The sequence below is a fragment of the Embiotoca jacksoni genome, unplaced genomic scaffold (assembly GCF_022577435.1).
Source record: "Embiotoca jacksoni isolate LCO1_2020_lvr unplaced genomic scaffold, fEmbJac1.0.p SCAF_9, whole genome shotgun sequence".
Lineage (NCBI taxonomy): Eukaryota > Metazoa > Chordata > Actinopteri > Embiotocidae > Embiotoca > Embiotoca jacksoni.
In genome coordinates, this window is record NW_027185447.1 from 12,521,399 (window position 1) to 12,540,002 (window position 18,604).

Below are 18,604 nucleotides of genomic sequence, written 5' to 3' on the forward strand. Positions count from 1 at the left end.
ACATCCTGGTGACTCAGAAGCCCCACAATGTTACACCCATATAATGCAACTTCGTGCAATCAGCAAGTTGATGGTATGAAGTGCTGCTTATGTTCTGTTAGCCATCATTTCGGTTACAGAGGACAGGAACAACAGATTAAATGGAAATAATAGTGGGAAAAGGGGGAGCATTGAAATGTCGCCATATGATTTTACAGTAGTTTTGTATTATCTTTAAGAAAACCGTGACATGAAGTCATTTATCACGTATCTTCCCCCTCAGTCACTCCTTCACTGTTTTGTGAATCATAACTAATGTAATGCTTTTAATGCAATCCTGTGGAGTTGAGATGGTGAACAAAAGTTAAGAAGCTTTTTTTTTGTAACACATTTTTTGGCATAACTCCTAGAGTAATTAACACCTTGCTTGCAAAAATGAAAACCTTTATTCAAGCTCCTGATGTGTAGAAATTTTCAAACAAGTACATTAAGTGAAATATGATCTTACGAAGAGGCTGAAATATGCAGATAGTACAGACAATGTGTTTCTTGCACAGTTGTATTTATCAAGCAACTTGGTGGTGCATCATGGACACATAATTAGTTATAAACCCAAAGTCATGTCTGAGATCATCAGACACTCTCACCTGGGTGACCCAGCCAACAATGAGAACTCCCTGTATTGTATCAAAGTCCCATATTGAGCCACGGCTTACTCAACACTTTTTCTACAACTTCAATGATGTTCTGGGTAGCTCTTATTTCTTGGAACCCTCTTGAGTGCTTGATGTAGAGACTTACCTGCGAAGCCCCTGTAGTCCACCTCAATGGGCTTGCAGTGGGCCTTCCTCCCATGCCTTCTACATTTCTCGTCCAGCTCAAAATATCTGACATTTTTATGTTTGTGGGCCTCTCTATTCAGTCTTGCAAGGGGACAATGAGTTCCAGCAAAATCACTTTCTTATTACAGTCAGATGTTTAAACCAAATCCAGCTTCAGTGTTGTCCTTGTAATGTGTTTTATCAGCTGCTTCCCTTGGTCAACCTTCTGCTGCCAGTCACCAGGTGAGGCTAGCAGCCCAGTTGAGGCCCTGACCTTTACCTGAGGTTTTGGGAGCTGAAGTTTGCTCTGTTGTATTTTGGTGCATATAATGTCAGCTATTGCCTAAAGCACCTGTGCTTCACCTCTACCCTCTTCCCCTTTGAGCAGTAGCTCACGACTTGCTCTAAGGAACCTCCTCTCAGGAACAGTGGGCATGCCAGGGTGTTGGCTTGATCCTGGCAATGTAGGCTGGACAGGCTTTTGGAGGACATCAAACACTGACTGGAAACTTGAATCTAGCTGGTTCTGACTGTAAGGTGTAGCAAGGTGCCTCCAAATTTATTTATGTTAATAATGCCATCCATTTTGTAGCTCCTACTTTCCCATAATATTCACCATTAGGAGCTCTATTCAAATGTGTATGGCATGTGAGGTATATCTATCTTTTCCAATGCCCAACAAATTACACAAACCATAATGGAGCACATATTTTGTCTGATATTTAAAGAAAATTTTCAGATGATGATCAATGTTCATTCTCTCATCAACATATGAGGGCTTGTTATGACAACAGAGGAATCACAAAAATATCTCGAAAGAGAAAATAAATAATGACGAAAAGGAAGAAGAGGAGAAAATCTTTTGGAAATGCAGTGATAAAATACAAGAAGAAATAAAAGGGCAAAGGAAGAAAAAATTATTTCACGGTGCCTGAATGCGTTGACATGAAAGCAGTGCATTATGGGTAGTCTTGGCCTGGGGGAAACCACCAGAGCAGAAGGACAGAGATGGGAGAGTCTGTGCGGTGCCACAGCGCACGCACACACACAGAAACACACACAGAGTGTGCATCAGATTTCTGGCAGTGGTACACAAGCAGCCCACAGTTTACACCAGCCCACAATATTATTCGACCCTGTTGACTTGTTCACTGTTGTTTTAAGATAATACTAGTCTCTCAAATCCTGCATAGCAGCAAACCAAATGACTAATCAGGAACAAGGATTTATCAAGACCCTATTGTTACTGTGGGTGCTGCTGATGTACAGTAATGATGATCATGCTTGTCAGACAGGGGGATGTCTGTAAGGATGATTTTATATAACAGAGTCAGATGGGAGGAGAGATGTAGGCTAGAATGCAAATTTAGCATAGGCCGGTTAGGGCCAGTTTTCACTGCCCTGCGCTCCACTGAGCTGTAGACTTGTGAATACGCTATACACTAACTTAACAGGACAGGCTGATGACATCACACACCATGGGCCCCGCAGACATCATTTGAGTCACAGTGTTACTGTGTGCGCACGTACACGCGTGTGTATGCCAGCATGTCTGTTTGTGTGTCTCAGTGATTGTGGTCACATCCTGAGCCACGTGCAGCGAGTCTGCTGCCGTAATACTATACACAGAGCCATGGAAGTCAGGTCAGGCGTAAAGACCAAAGGCATCTGTGTACATTCATGTGCCTTTACGCTACACTGACCAAGGTAAACATGGCTAATTATTGAAAGATGGATAGATAATAATGGATTCTTGTACTGTATACTGGAAGCTACCTTTTTTGTGTTATCTAAAAACATTGGCTGAATGTCCTCTTTGTGACATTTTGCAAATAATAAAAAGAGGCAAAATTTTGATTTCCAAATCATCTTATATTGCTTCATAGAATAATTATTTTCTAATGAGCGATCACAATAATAGCAGGTTTGGGACAATATATTTAAGAAAAGATACAAACTGAACAGAATAGCAAGTATAACCCATATTATTGTCATTTAAATATGTGTACATTACCATTTTCTCTTGTCAGGTTGAAACTGGAGCTGCAATCATAAGTGCATTAACAAATCGGCTGATCAACAGAAAAATTAGCTAACTTTTTGGATAATAGATTTATCCTCTTGAGTATTTTTTTTAAAGAAAAAAATGTCAAGATTCTCTGATTCAAACCTCCCACATGTCAACATTTTCTGGTTCCTTTAGGTCCTCCATGATAATAAACTTGATATCCTTTGGATGTGGGCTGTTGGTCTGGACAAAGCACGACATTTTAGGCTGAGTTTGGGGTTTTGGGAAAGACTGTTCAACATTTTTCACCATTTTCTGACATTTTAGAACCAAACAGCTAAGAGATTAATTGGGAAAATAACTGAAAGGTTCATCAATAATATTTTTTTTTATTTTTACAGTCTAAGTCAACAGTTAGAGAATTACACTCTAATAGTTGAATTCACTCCAAAGTGGAAATGTTTTTCTACAAAATATCCTCCTTTAAAGATACTTTTCCCATTTAAATGATGCATCCCTTTTAAAATTAATTGTCAGTATACATACAGAAATCAGGTCAAATGTTTCCCTTTATTTTATATCGTACATACTGAAGGACATGACTACCATTATGTAATCAGTATTAAGTCACTAACAAACAACACTCCACTGTTCTCAAAGACTGTAGTTCTAAAAGTTGTGTGGGTTTGATTGTGTGCAGCAGGATGATAATTCACACCCATGAACCCAGAAAGCTGTAAAAAAACAACAAGACTGAGTCCAGGTTTTGTTGTTTGTTTTCGGTTTAGTTTGTTTCATTATTGCTTCAACGAATATCCCATTTTTACCTCAGTTCTCAGAAAAATCAGAAAAATATCCTTTAAGAAAACATATTTCCTCCTCAAAACTATATCACGTTATTAGGCACAGACGCTTATAATTCTCTGTAATATGTGCATACAGTATATATGTCCTCACACACTTGAGCACAAATGAAACACTGACACAAACGGTCTCATTCTCGCTCTCATACACTCACATTAATGATACGTACAAACAACATAGGACAGAACTTTACTGACAGCAGCTGCCTACTATGAGATTTCAAAATTACCTCAAAAACAGACTCAGAATTATGAACAACAACCAAAAGACAACCAAATTCTAAAATCCATTTTATAAATACCAGAGCTTTACTATTATACCTACAAGTACACAGTTATAAATATATAGCATTTTGTTCCTATCTGTGATATGCATTTCTCTCATGACATGAATGTTTGAATTCTTTGGCCTGCCCCTCAAACCCGCATACAGTAGAAGATTGTCTTCTCATCAGTGCATAGTCAAATACCTGTGGAGTTTAGCTACCCAAGTCTCAGAAGTGAGGTGAACATCCACAAAAATAAATAATCTCACTCTCTCTCTTCTTTTTTCTCACGAACATACATGCACAAGCACACACATGGCATCCAGAGACGATTAGGTTAAAGGGTTGAAGCCCAGCTTGTAAGTCCAAGGTTATTGTTATCGATTCCTAGGCGATAGCATTCTCCAGTGGTTCCTTCTCATCCGCTGTGGCATGATCTGCCCCCTTTGCTGCAGCCAGCTCCTCGTTCTTCTTTAACTCCCGCTGATATTTGGCCATTATAGCAGCGTAGGCGCAGCCATACACTGCTGCAGCCAGCATCATCAGAAACACGATCCCACACACCACGCCGGTGATGATCACTGTGGCAATCGCATGGCGTAAGTTGACAGGCCGATGCTTCTGCTTAGGTTCACACTCTGTCATACCCCCTCCTCCTCCTCCCCCTCCTCCTCCTCCTCCGCCTCCTCCTCCTCCTGCCCCACCACCAAAACCCTCCCCCATTGCCATGGGGACATGGAGAGCATGGTTTGAGGGATGAGCATGGTTGCCATGGGTGTGGCCGCGCAGTAGCCTCTCAGACTCCAGGTGGTGTATGTTGGCAAACAGGTAATGGTAGCTTGTAGTCATACAGGCATGGAAGAGCTGGTAGGGGACTTTCTGCAGGTCTCTTTCCCTCATTTCTTCTGGTTGGAAGCAAAGCACGTCATCCACCACTCCACCTATGGATCAGAGTTGAAAAGTTAGAAAAGAACAACACAGGGGCAGGAAGGACTAGGAGACATGGATCAGTCCATTGTTGTGTATTATAAGCACATCTCCTGTTAATTACCCATTTCCCTTTTGGCAGCTTACTACAGAAGAAACTACAATCATAAGCTGAGCCTAACACAGCCCATTACTTCATATTCTTTTAATCTAGGGTATATTGGCTTACTTTGATGGGCCGCATGAGCAAGTGTGATATGATTAACAGCTCAAATTGAGTCTCAGTTGGATCACCAGAGCTGAATGAACAGAGTCTGTTGGTGAAACTTCATCAGCTGCCCCCTGTCTGTCCTGTAAATCTCTTTATTTTTCATCTATCTGTATTCATGTCGACCATGCCATGTCACACAGGGTCTTTCTGCCTTCCTGATTAACCACTGGCTTTCTATTGAGGATACATCCTTGTATCTGGGTCCATTGTTCTGTTTTGCAGTAATTACAATTTTCAGCATTTAAGACAAAAGCTATGTCAGGGTAACAGGCATGTAGGCGGGCTAGCCAACTGCAAGCAAGCCTAGTTCTCACTGTACAGTGGTAATTTTGTTATGTAACGCATCCTAGGTTTGGTCTAGCATGGAAAATAATGGGGTTTGCAATAACAAATATCTCTTAATCGCCCATAGACAGTATCACTGGTTGAAGAGGCGACCACTATAGTACAGTTGCAGTATAAGAGCTGCGGCACAGGAGATTCTTATTCATGCATGAACCAACAGTCACAATAACGACTCAACTGTAAAGGTTGTAGATTGTCATAATGTCTGATACATATCCAACACACTTGTGGTCTTCTCTCCAAACACAGTACTGATCAATTAAGATTTTATATAAACGGTAAATAATATATATTTACTTTCCACAGCTACATGCTGGTCAACATGAAACACTCAAGCTCTCATTCTACCATCTTTACTATTTGAACAGAACTTTCAGCCAGGTCTGAAATCTGTCTGTCCAAAGACAAAATATATTAACAGATAATATTTTTGGGATCAGCCTCTAATTTATTGAGGGGTATTTTACAGTAAAGTTGCACCATCTCTACTCATCTACAGTAGTTGTAGGATATTTATTTGTATTGATCCCCAGGCTGGGAATTATTTGTATTTGCATCTTTATCAGGGTGACCTAATGGCTGAGCGGTTAATGTGCGTACCACGGTGTTTTGTGCTTGGTTTGTCCTTGGTTTGACTACTGGCTTGCTATTTATTTGCTTCTCTTTTCCACATTTCCTGTATATCTCTACTGCAACTATCCAACAATGGCAAAGTACCAAAGAACAATCTATTAAAACATTGGACAGCATTACCATAATTTAACACTGTGCACAGCAGGAAATCCATTGTGTTAGATGTACATTGGATACATTGCAAACATTCCCCATCCACTGTCTAGAACTTTTAGTGGTCTCACCTTTAAAGAGGTAGGTCTCTAGCCACAGTTTGAGGCCTATAAGCTGGCAGTCACACCTCCAGGGGTTGCCTCGTAGTGTGAGGCTGTCCAGGCGGGTCAGGGCCTCCAACAGGGAACGGTCTAATCGTGTTAGCCTGTTGTGCGCTAGCCCCAGGTGGCTGAGGTTCCTCAAACTGTCCCCAATAGAGCTGGTCAAACCCCACAAGCTGTTATAAGGCACGTGGGAAGGAAATGAGATGAGATTCAGTGAGTTACATTAAATTGAACTTATAGTATATACAACAAATTTGATCTTTTCCATGTCAGGGCCCCTCACCTGTTGTGTGAGAGGTCAAGGTGTGAAAGCGAGCGGATAGGTCCCAGCAGCCGCTTGTCAAACTCTCTCAGGCTGTTGTAGGCCAGGCTGAGGCGCTGCAGAGTCCTCAGACCGAGCAGAGCAGTTGATGAAATAGATGTTATAGAGTTATTAGATAAATCGAGAATGCGGACAAGAGGTATTTCCCTGAAAGCCATGGATCCCAGACCCCTGATACGGTTATCTTGAAGATATAGTTCTTGGGTGTCGGGATGCAGTCTTCGAGGGATGTCATAGAGGCCTCGACCCCGGCAGTCTACAATTTTGGTGTTGCTGTTGCAGCTACACTCCTTTGGACAGGCATGTGACAAAGGCAGGAGGGAGAGGATAGTACACACCAGTATCACTGTAGAGAAACAGGGACATCATTTTGAATTAGACACCAAAAGAATGGGCAAATTGTTTGCAGCTTTACTTAAAAAAAATAAAGCTACATATATGTTTTTAAGTTTAAAGACTTAATTTTAAAGCTTGATGAAAAATAAGAGCAGAATCCTGTACTACTACATAACTGCATAGAATCACATCAGTATTTAGATTGTAAAAAAAACCATAGGATTGATGTTTTGTTTTTTTCACATAAATATGTAAAATGTAAAGACTGTAGTTCACTTTGTTTGTGCTCAGACAGCATTGCTGTTTATCTAATAACTCAGAAAGTAAACTTATTTCTAATATGCCACCCACCTCCCACCCCCTTAGACATTGGCCCTCTGTGACTTTGCTAATCCTCATAACCCCTCACCCACACACAAATCCATACGCAGCACATATTGGGTGTCTGATTCCCTTTGCGATGACTTCACATGTCCATTCCTTCTATAACATCACAGCAGTATTTATAGCATTGGCTTGACTAGCTCGAGGCCCGACCCAAGCCTGTGAATCTAGCTAGCTCACAAGTTACAATCAGAGATCCTGAACAGATAAGCTGCACCAGCTGGGTACAACAGCTAAAATGCTCATCTGAGCATTTCCACAGCAATTGTGCTTTTCTGGAAATATGTACTCTTTATTTACGTAATCTTAAAAGGGTATTATCACATTTTCTTCTTTATCAAGCAACATCTCCCACTATAATCTTTGTCTAAATTATGCCTTTGTCGTGAGGCAGCGCTGTGTCTCATACGATAGAAAACACTGTGCAGTAATACCAGTAATAATCAACCAACCACTGAAAAATGTTAACAGGAATGGGACAGCAAAATTCAATGTGTGAAACTCGACACACACCACTCACAACATTTAGCATTTAGTAGTTTGCAACAGTATCACTTGGCAAGTACAAAAATCTTTGTTGCATTGAAAACTAAAAACATTTAATCACGGCTTTGTCTTGTTTGGCTGATTAACTTTTTGCAATGGATTATGATTTACAGGTTTAGTGATATTCAGGCACAACTGCCCCTAGGTCTAATTTCAGGTGTTAGTTTGGTACAGTGGCTCTTGGCGGTGTCTGCTGTTATGATATTGTGTTACTTGTTTCATCAAAAAGCCTCATAACATGGCTGGGTTGAGATTTAGCACGCTGTAGTGCAAAGCCCTGTGTTAATTGCAACCTTGTTCGTGAAATTCACGTGTGTGCATACAGGAATGTGTTCAATCACATGTGCTTAAGTGTGCATTTACTCCTAAACAAACTCATATACATACAAAGCATGCACAGACACACATAAACACAGCATCAGCTCAGTGGAGCGTTGTAACAGCAGCTCTGGAATGAGGTCAACACAGAAGAATGGCTCTTTGCTCTGATGTGTCCCTCCAGCCCAAAGTACACACAAAGAAGTTTGTAATGACATGCTCACACAACCCACAGCAAGTACCACTTAAACCCAGCTCGGTGCCAATGTGAGTACCTATTGCAACAAGACAAATTCAGAAGGAATGCTAATGCACACCTGTAAACATGCAAATGTAAATGCAATTTTGCATCCTATCAGAGAACTGTCATGAGAAAGTATTTTATGATCCCTCTGTTATACAACAGTTCCCACAACATACTAGTATTAACAGCTGATAGCAGCAGCCTGGTAAGCCAACTACAGACACACACAAATGCTTTCACACTCTTTCAATTGATGGAGCTCCTACCTCTCATATCTGCCAGTCGTCTTTGGGCTGCTCACGTTCAGAGGTCTTTTAGCTCCCTTTTTGGTTTGTAGAGACTGTTATTGGTTGATGATCCATTAGCCGTCAGTGAGGCTGAGATTAGCTTGTCCTGACTCTCATCCGTGCAGCCTGCTATGGTCAATAGAAGCAATTAGCGAGGACGAGAACAGCAGCAGAGACCTGTGTTGCCCTCAGGATCCCCAACACTGCCTGCAAGAGCAAGAAACCCCATCAGAGCAGGCAGATCAGAGCATAGAGCTCACTGCCAGCAAGCCAGCCTGGGAATCACTTGAGTTAGGGAGCTCTGCCTCTCTCTCTCTCTCTCTCTCTGTCTCTTTCTCTCTCTTGCTCTTTATCTCTTTCTCTCTCTGTTTCTCTCTTACTATCTCTCAACCTCTCATGCCAGCTTTTGTATTTTTCCTGCCTTGTATTTTTTTTTTCCTATTTTGCCTCTTCTCTTGCTTGAATTTGTTAAATTTCTGCCCTACTATTGACATCAAGTCACCACTCCGTCCTTCTCTGTCTGCCTCTGTTTCTCTCTGTGTTTTGCTCCCTCTCTCTCCCTGTCCCCAGTAGTATTGGTGAGTGTGATGGTGTGTCATCTCCCAGTGGACAGCTGTGTCTCTTAAATCACAGCACAAACACGTTCTCTGACATACACGTTACCTCCTATCGCTTTGGCAAGAACTGAACAAGACAACATTTCATCTGGATTACAGCGTGTCTACACAAATACTCAAACACTTCAATACACAGAGAACATTGTCAGAGGATGCCCGTTGCTGTGGCATGCACTGATGATATTATGCATGAGCTTTGGGCAGAAGGGCTGGCAGAACACGCCCCCAGCACAGCAACACAGAACGCACGAATGCACACACATGCATGCACACACACAGCAGGATATTAAACTGTTGCTGTAAATTTACATAGATTTCTTTTTTTCTTTTTTCTTTTTTTTTGCATGTAAATGGATTGACTGCTAAACTCATATGAGCTCACGGGTCGCTTGAAGGAGAAGCAAAAAATGAACAAAGGAAGAGATGGGAAGAGATTAATGATTGAATCATTTTGAACGATGAATAAGATTAAGCTTACAAGCTGACCTTGGCTTGCAGTAACCTCCCTAGTATTTACCCTCCTGCCCATCCATATTTATATCCTTTCTTCTGATAAAGGGCTTGACAATTATTTCCATCATGTCATACGGAGTAGAAACTGAAGTCAATTTGTGTCACCAGTTTATTAATCTATTGCGCTAAATGAGTGGATATAGGCTTGAACAAATGATTTATGCATGAAGACGCTTTAAAAAACAGAAATGCGTTGACAGGAGAATCCACCTGCACACACATACTTGCATTCACAGTCACGTATACATTTGAATGCACTTACACAGGCAAATACATCCTCAAATGTGTGATGACATCTTTGCACTTGCTAAAACTCCATGTGGTTGATGTGTCCAGACAGTCTGTTGCGTTTGTGCTGCAACATCTAAAAATGTTAATCGTCAATTTACAAAAACCCCAGAGAGGAAAAACATGGCCCACAATTCTTCCACTGAGCAGAATGCCATACATTATCACCATGTGACTCACACTTCTCCCGTGACGCATTCAATGCATGTGGCGTTAAGGCCTTAAGTGTAAATTACAAAGATTGTTATTTGCATATGATCTTTTTTTTATTAAAAGTTATGGCTCATTCAGAGAGCTCTATGAGATTTGACCAAAACAAAGAGATTTCTTTCTGCATTTTTCATCTGACCTGCCTTATCTTTTTTTTTTTTTAAGTCTTTTGAATATACTGTATTGTCTGGATTTTACAACAACAATCAATCAGACCTCAATTTTGCCCCAAAAAGAACACACAGGAAAGGTCAGTGGAGCCTAGGTCTTGTAGACTGCTGGCAGCCTCCTGTTCAGCTCATCCCCTCAGAGTTACTCAGCATCTTGACATGATCCGCCCTTGTGCTGCTGTGGAGCTGCTGTGGAGCTATGCTGCCGGACAAATGTGCCTCCAAATTTGCAAACCACTACATCTCTCAGGGGTGCGTGTGAGTGTACGTCTGTCCTGGAGTTGTTTATGCTGTCACTGGAATGTGAATTGACACACGCACTCATTCAAACAAAGGGAAACAAGACACACATCTACAGTACACCCTTATGATTGCCTTTTCTTCAGTACATGAACACATATACAGTAGGTACGGAAAGTATTCAGACCCCTTTAAATTTTTCACTCTTTGTTTCATTGCAGCCATTTGCTAAAATCAAAAAAGTTCATTTTATTTCTCATTAATGTACACTCAGCACCCCATCTTGACAGAAAAAAACAGAAATGTAGAAATTTGTGCAAATTTATTAAAAAAGAAAAACGGAAATATCACATGGTCATAAGTATTCAGACCCTTTGCTCAGTATTGAGTAGAAGCACCCTTTTGAGCTAGTACAGCCATGAGTCTTCTTGGGAATGATGCAACAAGCTTTTCACACCTGGATTTGGGGATCTTCTGCCATTCTTCCTTGCAGATCCTCTCCAGTTCCGTCAGGTTGGATGGTGAACGTTGGTGGACAGCCATTTTCAGGTCTCTCCAGAGATGCTCAATTGGGTTTAGGTCAGGGCTCTGGCTGGGCCAGTCAAGAATGGTCACAGAGTTGTTCCGAAGCCACTCCTTTGTTATTTTAGCTGTGTGCTTAGGGTCATTGTCTTGTTGGAAGGTGAACCTTTGGCCCAGTCTGAGGTCCAGAGCACTCTGGAAGAGGTTTTCTTCCAGGATATCTCTGTACTTGGCCGCATTCATCTTTCCTTCAATTGCAACCAGTCGTCCTGTCCCTGCAGCTGAAAAACACCCCCATAGCATGATGCTGCCACCACCATGTTTCACTGTTGGGATTGTATTGGGCAGGTGATGAGCAGTGCCTGGTTTTCTCCATACATACTGCTTAGAATTAACGCCAAAAAGTTCAATCTTGGTCTCATCAGACCAGAGAATCTTATTTCTCATAGTCTGGGAGTCCTTCATGTGTTTTTTGGCAAACTCTATGTGGGCTTTCATATGTCTTGCACTGAGGAGAGGCTTCCGTCGGGCCACTCTGCCATAAAGCCCCGACTGGTGGAGGGCTGCAGTGATAGTTGACTTTGTGGAACTTTCTCCCATCTCCCTACTGCATCTCTGGAGCTCAGCCACAGTGATCTTTGGGTTCTTCTTTACCTCTCTCACCAAGGCTCTTCTCCCACGATTGCTCAGTTTGGCTGGACGGCCAGGTCTAGGAAGAGTTCTGGTCGTCCCAAACTTCTTCCATTTAAGGATTATGGAGGCCACTGTGCTCTTAGGAACCTTGAGTGCTGCAGAAATTATTTTGTAACCTTGGCCAGATCTGTGCCTTGCCACAATTCTGTCTCTGAGCTCCTTGGACAGTTCCTTCGACCTCATGATTCTCATTTGCTCTGACATGCACTGTGAGCTGTAAGGTCTTATATAGACAGGTGTGTGCCTTTCCTAATCAAGTCCAATCAGTTTAATTAAACACAGCTGGACTCCAATGAAGGAGTAGAACCATCTCAAGGAGGATCAGAAGAAATGGACAGCATGTGAGTTAAATATGAGTGTCACAGCAAAGGGTCTGAATACTTATGACCATGTGATATTTCAGTTTTTCTTTTTTAATAAATTTGCACAAATTTCTACATTTCTGTTTTTTTCTGTCAAGATGGGGTGCTGAGTGTACATTAATGAGAAATAAAATGAACTTTTTTGATTTTAGCAAATGGCTGCAATGAAACAAAGAGTGAAAAATGTAAAGGGGTCTGAATACTTTCCGTACCCACTGTACACTCAGATGCACTCTTATGCTGGTGGACATATACATTTATAGTATACAATTCTCATTAGAATCCCAAATGATCCATAAGCCTTAAACTGGTTGTCATCTCTCTGTTTGGAAATGCACTGTTAGGAGATTGGTGATGGGATGGATTTGGAGTGGATTTTATGTCTCTTCATCTTTGGACTCATAAACCCAGCTCAGGGCATAAATACCCCCAAGTTCTTAAATCTTACCTAGGGAAATTAAATGTTCCCCCATAGTACAGAAAAGTCCCGAGCATTAGTGAGACAGATTTGGGCTTTTGTTCTGAGCTGACTTTCAGGTAGCAGCTGTCATCAGTGCACTTTTAACCTCTAATACCTTTTCACAGTGCAGACCCCTGCACTTTTCATATTGGATTTATTATTATCTTACTTTCTGGACAGATATGCCACCCTATATATATATATATTTAAAATATTGTTTTATTCATTTTACATGTCATATACAGTCAACTGTTCATTGTCTTTAAATTATTTGGTTTTCTGTTTTAGAGTTCACAGTACTTTTGTCTGACAACTTTGTTTTACCTGCAAATTTATTTCCTTCTCATTCACCATTTCCGTTGTTTTGTTTGCTTTTTTTTTTAGATGATGTTCTATCTTTCATTGTCTTAATGATTTAGGTTCTTCCTGGTTTTATACCATGTGTGTTTCCATTGCTGTTGCCCAGCATCTTAAATTAGCCTCTCCTCTTGGGTTTTCCATGTGGGTGTAGAAATGGTGGGCTGCTGAAAGGATCTGGCAAAGCTTATGACGGGATAATCTGCACCTGTTCCTCTGGGCAAGAGCTAAAACAGGCCGCAGTAGCACTCCACTGCACTTAAACATTCACACAAACACACAATCACTGTAAAAGAAATGCGAACCAAAAGAATATTTCTCACTATCAAATGTTGGCATCCAGTAAAGCTTTCTGTTTTATTTTGTAACATAAAGCTTTACACTTTAAGTGATGCTTTTATTTCTTATTTGGATCCCATCTCCATGCACCCTCACTTAACTATATGTCTCACTGATATGCTGTAATGCTGTAATGTATTGCTTTATGTGCAATAAATTATTGAAACACTGCATTAGCCTGAAAAAACATCAATTTACAGTTAATACAAAAACGACTTACACGTTGCATTCAGTCTTTTGCAATTTCCTAACCTGGCTCCACCAAACTTGTTCTCACAGCTTCAGTTTTCTTCGCTCTTATTATATTCTGGAAACCCTGTTTGCATTAACGTTTGCACAGCCATTTTGAGGGTTGGACTCTTCAATGACCAGTGTCGGTGGTTAAGTGTGATGATCTTGAAGTCGAGCATTTTTTTTCTGAATGTAGTTGCAGCAGTGATAGCGTTTTGGCTGGTTATTGTATTTGGTGGCATTTGGTGGTCATTGCTGACTGTTTAAAGGCTGCTCTAATAGTTTCAAAATGAACTCGAGGTCTATGCCCAGTAGGAAGCAACGACTGGAAACAATTCCCTATGGAGCATGGCCAAACTCATATAATTATGCTGTGAATTTGGGTCTGGAACACCAGTCTAGCTTTTTCTCTCCTTTTATGTGAATTTTTTTTCATAGTTTTGTCCTTATCTAATTATGAGCGTATATCAGCTAGTTCCAGTAAGTCAACAGTTGTCCACAAGTGCCAATCAATATATCTTGCATTAATGTCCCAGCTGGTAAATCCTGTCAAAAGCCTCATTCCCTCCCATTTAGTTTACTCCCTGCTTGTTCTGCATTTAGATGAAGCTCCTGGAAAGATTTACAGACCCCCAAAGTATGGCAACCCCCCCACTGAGGGGAAGCAAGGGACCTCTGAGTCTTAGTAGCATGTGGGACTGGGAGAGGAAGACAAGAAGGAGAGACAGGAAGTTAAAGCCTGTGAATGTGTCAATCTTTCCGCTGCCAACTCTGAAAAAGCTGACACATTTAATGTCAGCGACTGCTTTTTTCCAGGCGAGGAATTCTGGTCAGAGCTGTGCATTTAGGGACCTGCTGGGATGAGGCTTATGGTAGTGAGAGCTGCTCTGTGTACCAACTCTGTTAATGCTTGCCGGTGTAACAACAGGGAGGCAGACTCAGGAATGGGATAGATTTCATGTGGCCGCAGAGAAAGAGGTCTGGTTTAGAGTCACGCGAAATTTTGAGCGTGGTTAGCGGCATCAGCACACACATGTATGCAGATAACGCAGTATGATATGGACACACTCAGACAAACATTCAGCCTTCCAGAAAAATAGGCTGATATGTATGGTGCAGGGTGCACTTGCCCTTTTGGCGTGTTTTGTCCAGCAGGAATTTTGCTGCAATGGAGTTGTCTGAGTGTCTCTTCCCTCATTCGGGGTTAATGAATGATGCACGTTGACTTTGTCTGTGTGTTAATACTGTCTCTTGCCTGTAGGATGACTTTTGCTGTAATAGAGATCACAATGCATTTGCACTTTGGCATATAGAAAACACATGACCTGTTGCCTCATTGCCTGATTGCATTGTGTCTCTTTCAGCTGTGGGCATCCAGATGAAACTGGACTTTTTTCAGAAGAAATTCTGGACAGCCAGCAGACAGGTACATATGTTTATACATTCACACGCATAATACAAACACACTTGCAAACCAAAAATTACTTATAGTAGTAACTGGCAACACTCACAAGAGTCGCTTAATAATACAAAATAATTAAGTCACAAGAAACACCATTTTTTTATATTCATAACCTTTTACTTTGGTCTCATTGCAAACTGCGTAGTTATAAATGTGTAGCACACCTATTGACCTTTTCATAAAATGTCTATGCTAATTTTGTGCTTAAAAAATGACAGCTCCCTCCATTTAATATATCCACAAAAGCCATTTAAAGTTTTGGTAGGATTTTTAATAAATGAGGGACAGTCCATTTTAATTGGATTCGTTCATTGGATTCTTCTGCAAATCATTCTACATGTTTTTGTTTATTGATGTTCTCAAGCAAACAGCCTAAATATTTGTTGTGACACCCAAATACATGTGCAGATATTGGTTTTGTCTTACAGTGTGCAGCATTAGATGGGAAATGCTCCATAAGCTGTGATGATGAGGTCAGTCAACTCTTCTCAGTCAGACCTCCATGATTCTGTCACTTTTATATCTGACGGCTGCTTTAACTATGTTTTCTATTGAACAGAATATAAACTGCTACCTCATTGATAACAACGGCTTCGTTCTGGTAGCAGAGGACTATACTCTGGTGAGACATGAAGACACAAAAAGACACATGCACACCATAAAGTCACAGAAGACCAGATGGAAGAAAAAGGCTCATATGTTATTCTCTGTTTTAAAGTGGTCAGAGTTAGAAAAAATATCATTTACTTTTGTTTTCAAGCTAAAATTGTAATCAGTAGTACATGTTTACCTCCCTGCCTTAGATTTACAGTATTTCCCATTTTTTAAATAATTTTTATGCATCTCACGAACAATATTGCCATGTGGACTGCTCTCAATAGGACATGGTGCTGTCCTAGCATATACCCTCTGCTTAGCTGTCACCAGACATGCTGTCACTCTGATTCTGGCTCATCCAAAAGCCAGTCCGCTGGCTGTCACTGCCCTTCCTTCTCTCTGCATGTTCTTTTCATGCGTCTCGCTGCCTCCTATGCTTTCTTTTATCTTAATTTGGAAGTGACAGAGAATTTAGGGTTCCACTTGTCAAGTTGTTTCATCTCATCGTTGTCAATTTGTGAATTAGTCAGTTCGCAAAAGATAACTTGAGTGTTATCCATCAAAATGTTGGATTGAAATTGTGATGGGACTTTAGTCTGTCTGTTTGGGTCATTTCAGGCCATGTGAAGTTTACAAATGAGACAAAATTTTAGATCGGAAATTGTCAGACTCCAGTTGTCCAAACAATTTGGCACATAACACTGAAACAAAGTTTCTCATGATTATGCTCTTTAAGTGGTCAAGAAACCCTCAGTGGAGAGGAGCCAAGAGTTTCAGCTCAGCTAAATCCAAAGATGAGATGGGTAGCCTTTTTGCATACCGTCAGAAACTGCTTCCTCTGTGTTTGTGTCATGTCGTTAGGGTTACGGGATTTATTTGGACTTTAAGTGGGAGATATCATCCCCAATTTTGTCCCAAAAGGTATTTCTGTATCGCTGACTTTTCTCTTTCACCAAGGCTACTTGATCATTTTTTGCTTGTTTTAAAGAAGGCTCCTTTCATGGATGATCCTAAATGTATTTAGTCCATTTTTGAACCTGCAAAGTTTAATGCTAAAAATCATTTTAAAATCAATTGTATTTTTTTATGAATTGTTTTATTAAAGAAAATGTTTTTCTTTTTTGTGCAGACAGGGAAATTTTTTGGTGAAGCGGAAGGAGCTGTAATGAGTAAGCTCCTGCAGATGGGCTCTTTCAAGAGGTAAGTATTTCAAACTGCATGTGTGTATGAGTGTGTAGTTGGATGTGCCAGCTCAAGTGTATGTATGAGTGTGTGCAAATGCATGTGTGTAAATGTATGTGCATAATATCAGGCCGGCAACAAAATGAGAGCATGTCTCCCCTCGTGCTGACAGCTCTTAACTTGGCCAATCGTGTTGAGCTATTCTGCGCTGAACTCCGACCCCTCACTCAGCAGAGTTGTCCATTAGGGGATTACAGCAAATCTTTTCCTGAAATGAAAGAATTAGGAGAAATTTGAAGTCACACACCCACACACCCACACACACAGACACACACACACACACAGACACACGTACGCGCGCGCACACACACACACACACATACACACACACACACACACACACACACACACACACACAGACAAATGCATATAGACATGCATGTTGTGCTTGTCGTAAAGCTGTGTCTCCTGGAAAACACCAGGAGCAGTGGGTGGTGACATTCTGCAATTAATTTTGAAATCTAATCCAGGAGGATACCTTTCCCAGTATAACAGACCAGAAAAGCAGAGACACACAGACACAAGTCATTGTTTGACTGTAGAGTTGAGGTGGAATGGTCTTACATCTATCTATCTATCTATCTATCTATCTATCTATCTATCTATCTATCTATCTATCTATCTATCTATCTATCTATCTATCTATCTATCTATCTATCTATCTACTTCATTGCTTATTTTATAGTTTAACTATTTATGTTTAATTTTATGCATTTTATTTGTTCTTATGCATTTCATCTGTTCTCATGCATCTCATTTCTTTTCTATATTTTAAAATGTTCCTTTATATCTGTTTTTATGTCAAACAGTGCATGTAATTCTCTTGCTATAAAGCATTTGGCGCTGCATTTCTTGTATGAAAGGTGCTATACAAATACAGTTTGTTATTATTTATTATTATTATCTTAAAGTAGCTGCACAGCAAAGTGTAAATTTACATTGCACAGAAACACACAACCACATTTGCAACAGTACAGTAGAACTGTACCCAGCATTCAGTTCTGCCTTCAGGACGTGGTTGAGGAGATTTTTGCCATGCTGTCTCAGTGTATAAAAATCATGTGTGACAAATCATCACACAAGTAGACAACCTCGCCTGTATATCATAGGAATGAACCTCCAAAGCTGACAGCAAATAGTTTACAGACCCATCCATAAAAAAAGAGACCTACAAGTGGTTTCACTGAATCTTTAATGTCGGATGATGAGAGATTGTTTAAAATTGAGGACGACGTGTGATGAATGAATAATATGTCTTGTGTTGGTGAAGTATTAGCCTGATGAGTAACACAGCCTTTAGATCGTAAAACTAATGAATCCAGTGCGATCTGTCTTAACCCACTGCCATCTGTAGAGAATTAATGTGCTGAGGCATAGTTTGTCTCTTGATTAGAAAAAAGTTGACATTTTAAAGTGCACCACTTAAAGTCAACACAAACTGCCAGCTTGAATTTATTGGTCAGGATCAAGACTGGCGACGAAGACAAATGGGGA

General features: G+C 40.6%; 2 protein-coding genes across 3 annotated transcripts in view; one reads left to right on the top strand and one right to left on the bottom strand.

Annotated features, from left to right (window-relative positions):
• The window catches only part of cacna2d3a (calcium channel, voltage-dependent, alpha 2/delta subunit 3a), a 115,798-nt gene that overhangs the window by 85,402 nt on the left and 11,792 nt on the right, over nt 1–18,604 (top strand). For both annotated transcript variants that reach the window (XM_069140524.1, XM_069140525.1), the window contains 4 exons: nt 15,174–15,235; nt 15,700–15,744; nt 15,831–15,893; nt 16,998–17,068. In XM_069140524.1, the coding sequence (XP_068996625.1) occupies nt 15,174–15,235; nt 15,700–15,744; nt 15,831–15,893; nt 16,998–17,068 (241 nt within the window). The remainder of the gene's footprint in view (nt 1–15,173; nt 15,236–15,699; nt 15,745–15,830; nt 15,894–16,997; nt 17,069–18,604) is intronic.
• LOC138192844 (leucine-rich repeat and transmembrane domain-containing protein 1) lies at nt 407–9,385 on the bottom strand. The gene is made up of 4 exons (XM_069140526.1): nt 8,787–9,385; nt 6,654–7,038; nt 6,338–6,543; nt 407–4,878 (listed from the first exon to the last, which is right to left on the bottom strand). The coding sequence occupies exons 1-4, from the start codon at nt 8,791–8,793 to the stop codon at nt 4,325–4,327; spliced, it is 1,152 nt and encodes a 383-aa protein (XP_068996627.1). The 5' UTR covers nt 8,794–9,385; the 3' UTR covers nt 407–4,324.

Bases quoted from the DNA above. Each gene is read 5' to 3' on its own strand.
- LOC138192844 (XM_069140526.1), bottom strand. The intron at 6,544-6,653 runs GTGAGGGGCCCT...GCCTTATAACAG, and splicing joins CTTGACCTCTCACACAACAG to CTTGTGGGGTTTGACCAGCT. The intron at 4,879-6,337 runs GTGAGACCACTA...TCTGATCCATAG, and splicing joins AGAGACCTACCTCTTTAAAG to GTGGAGTGGTGGATGACGTG.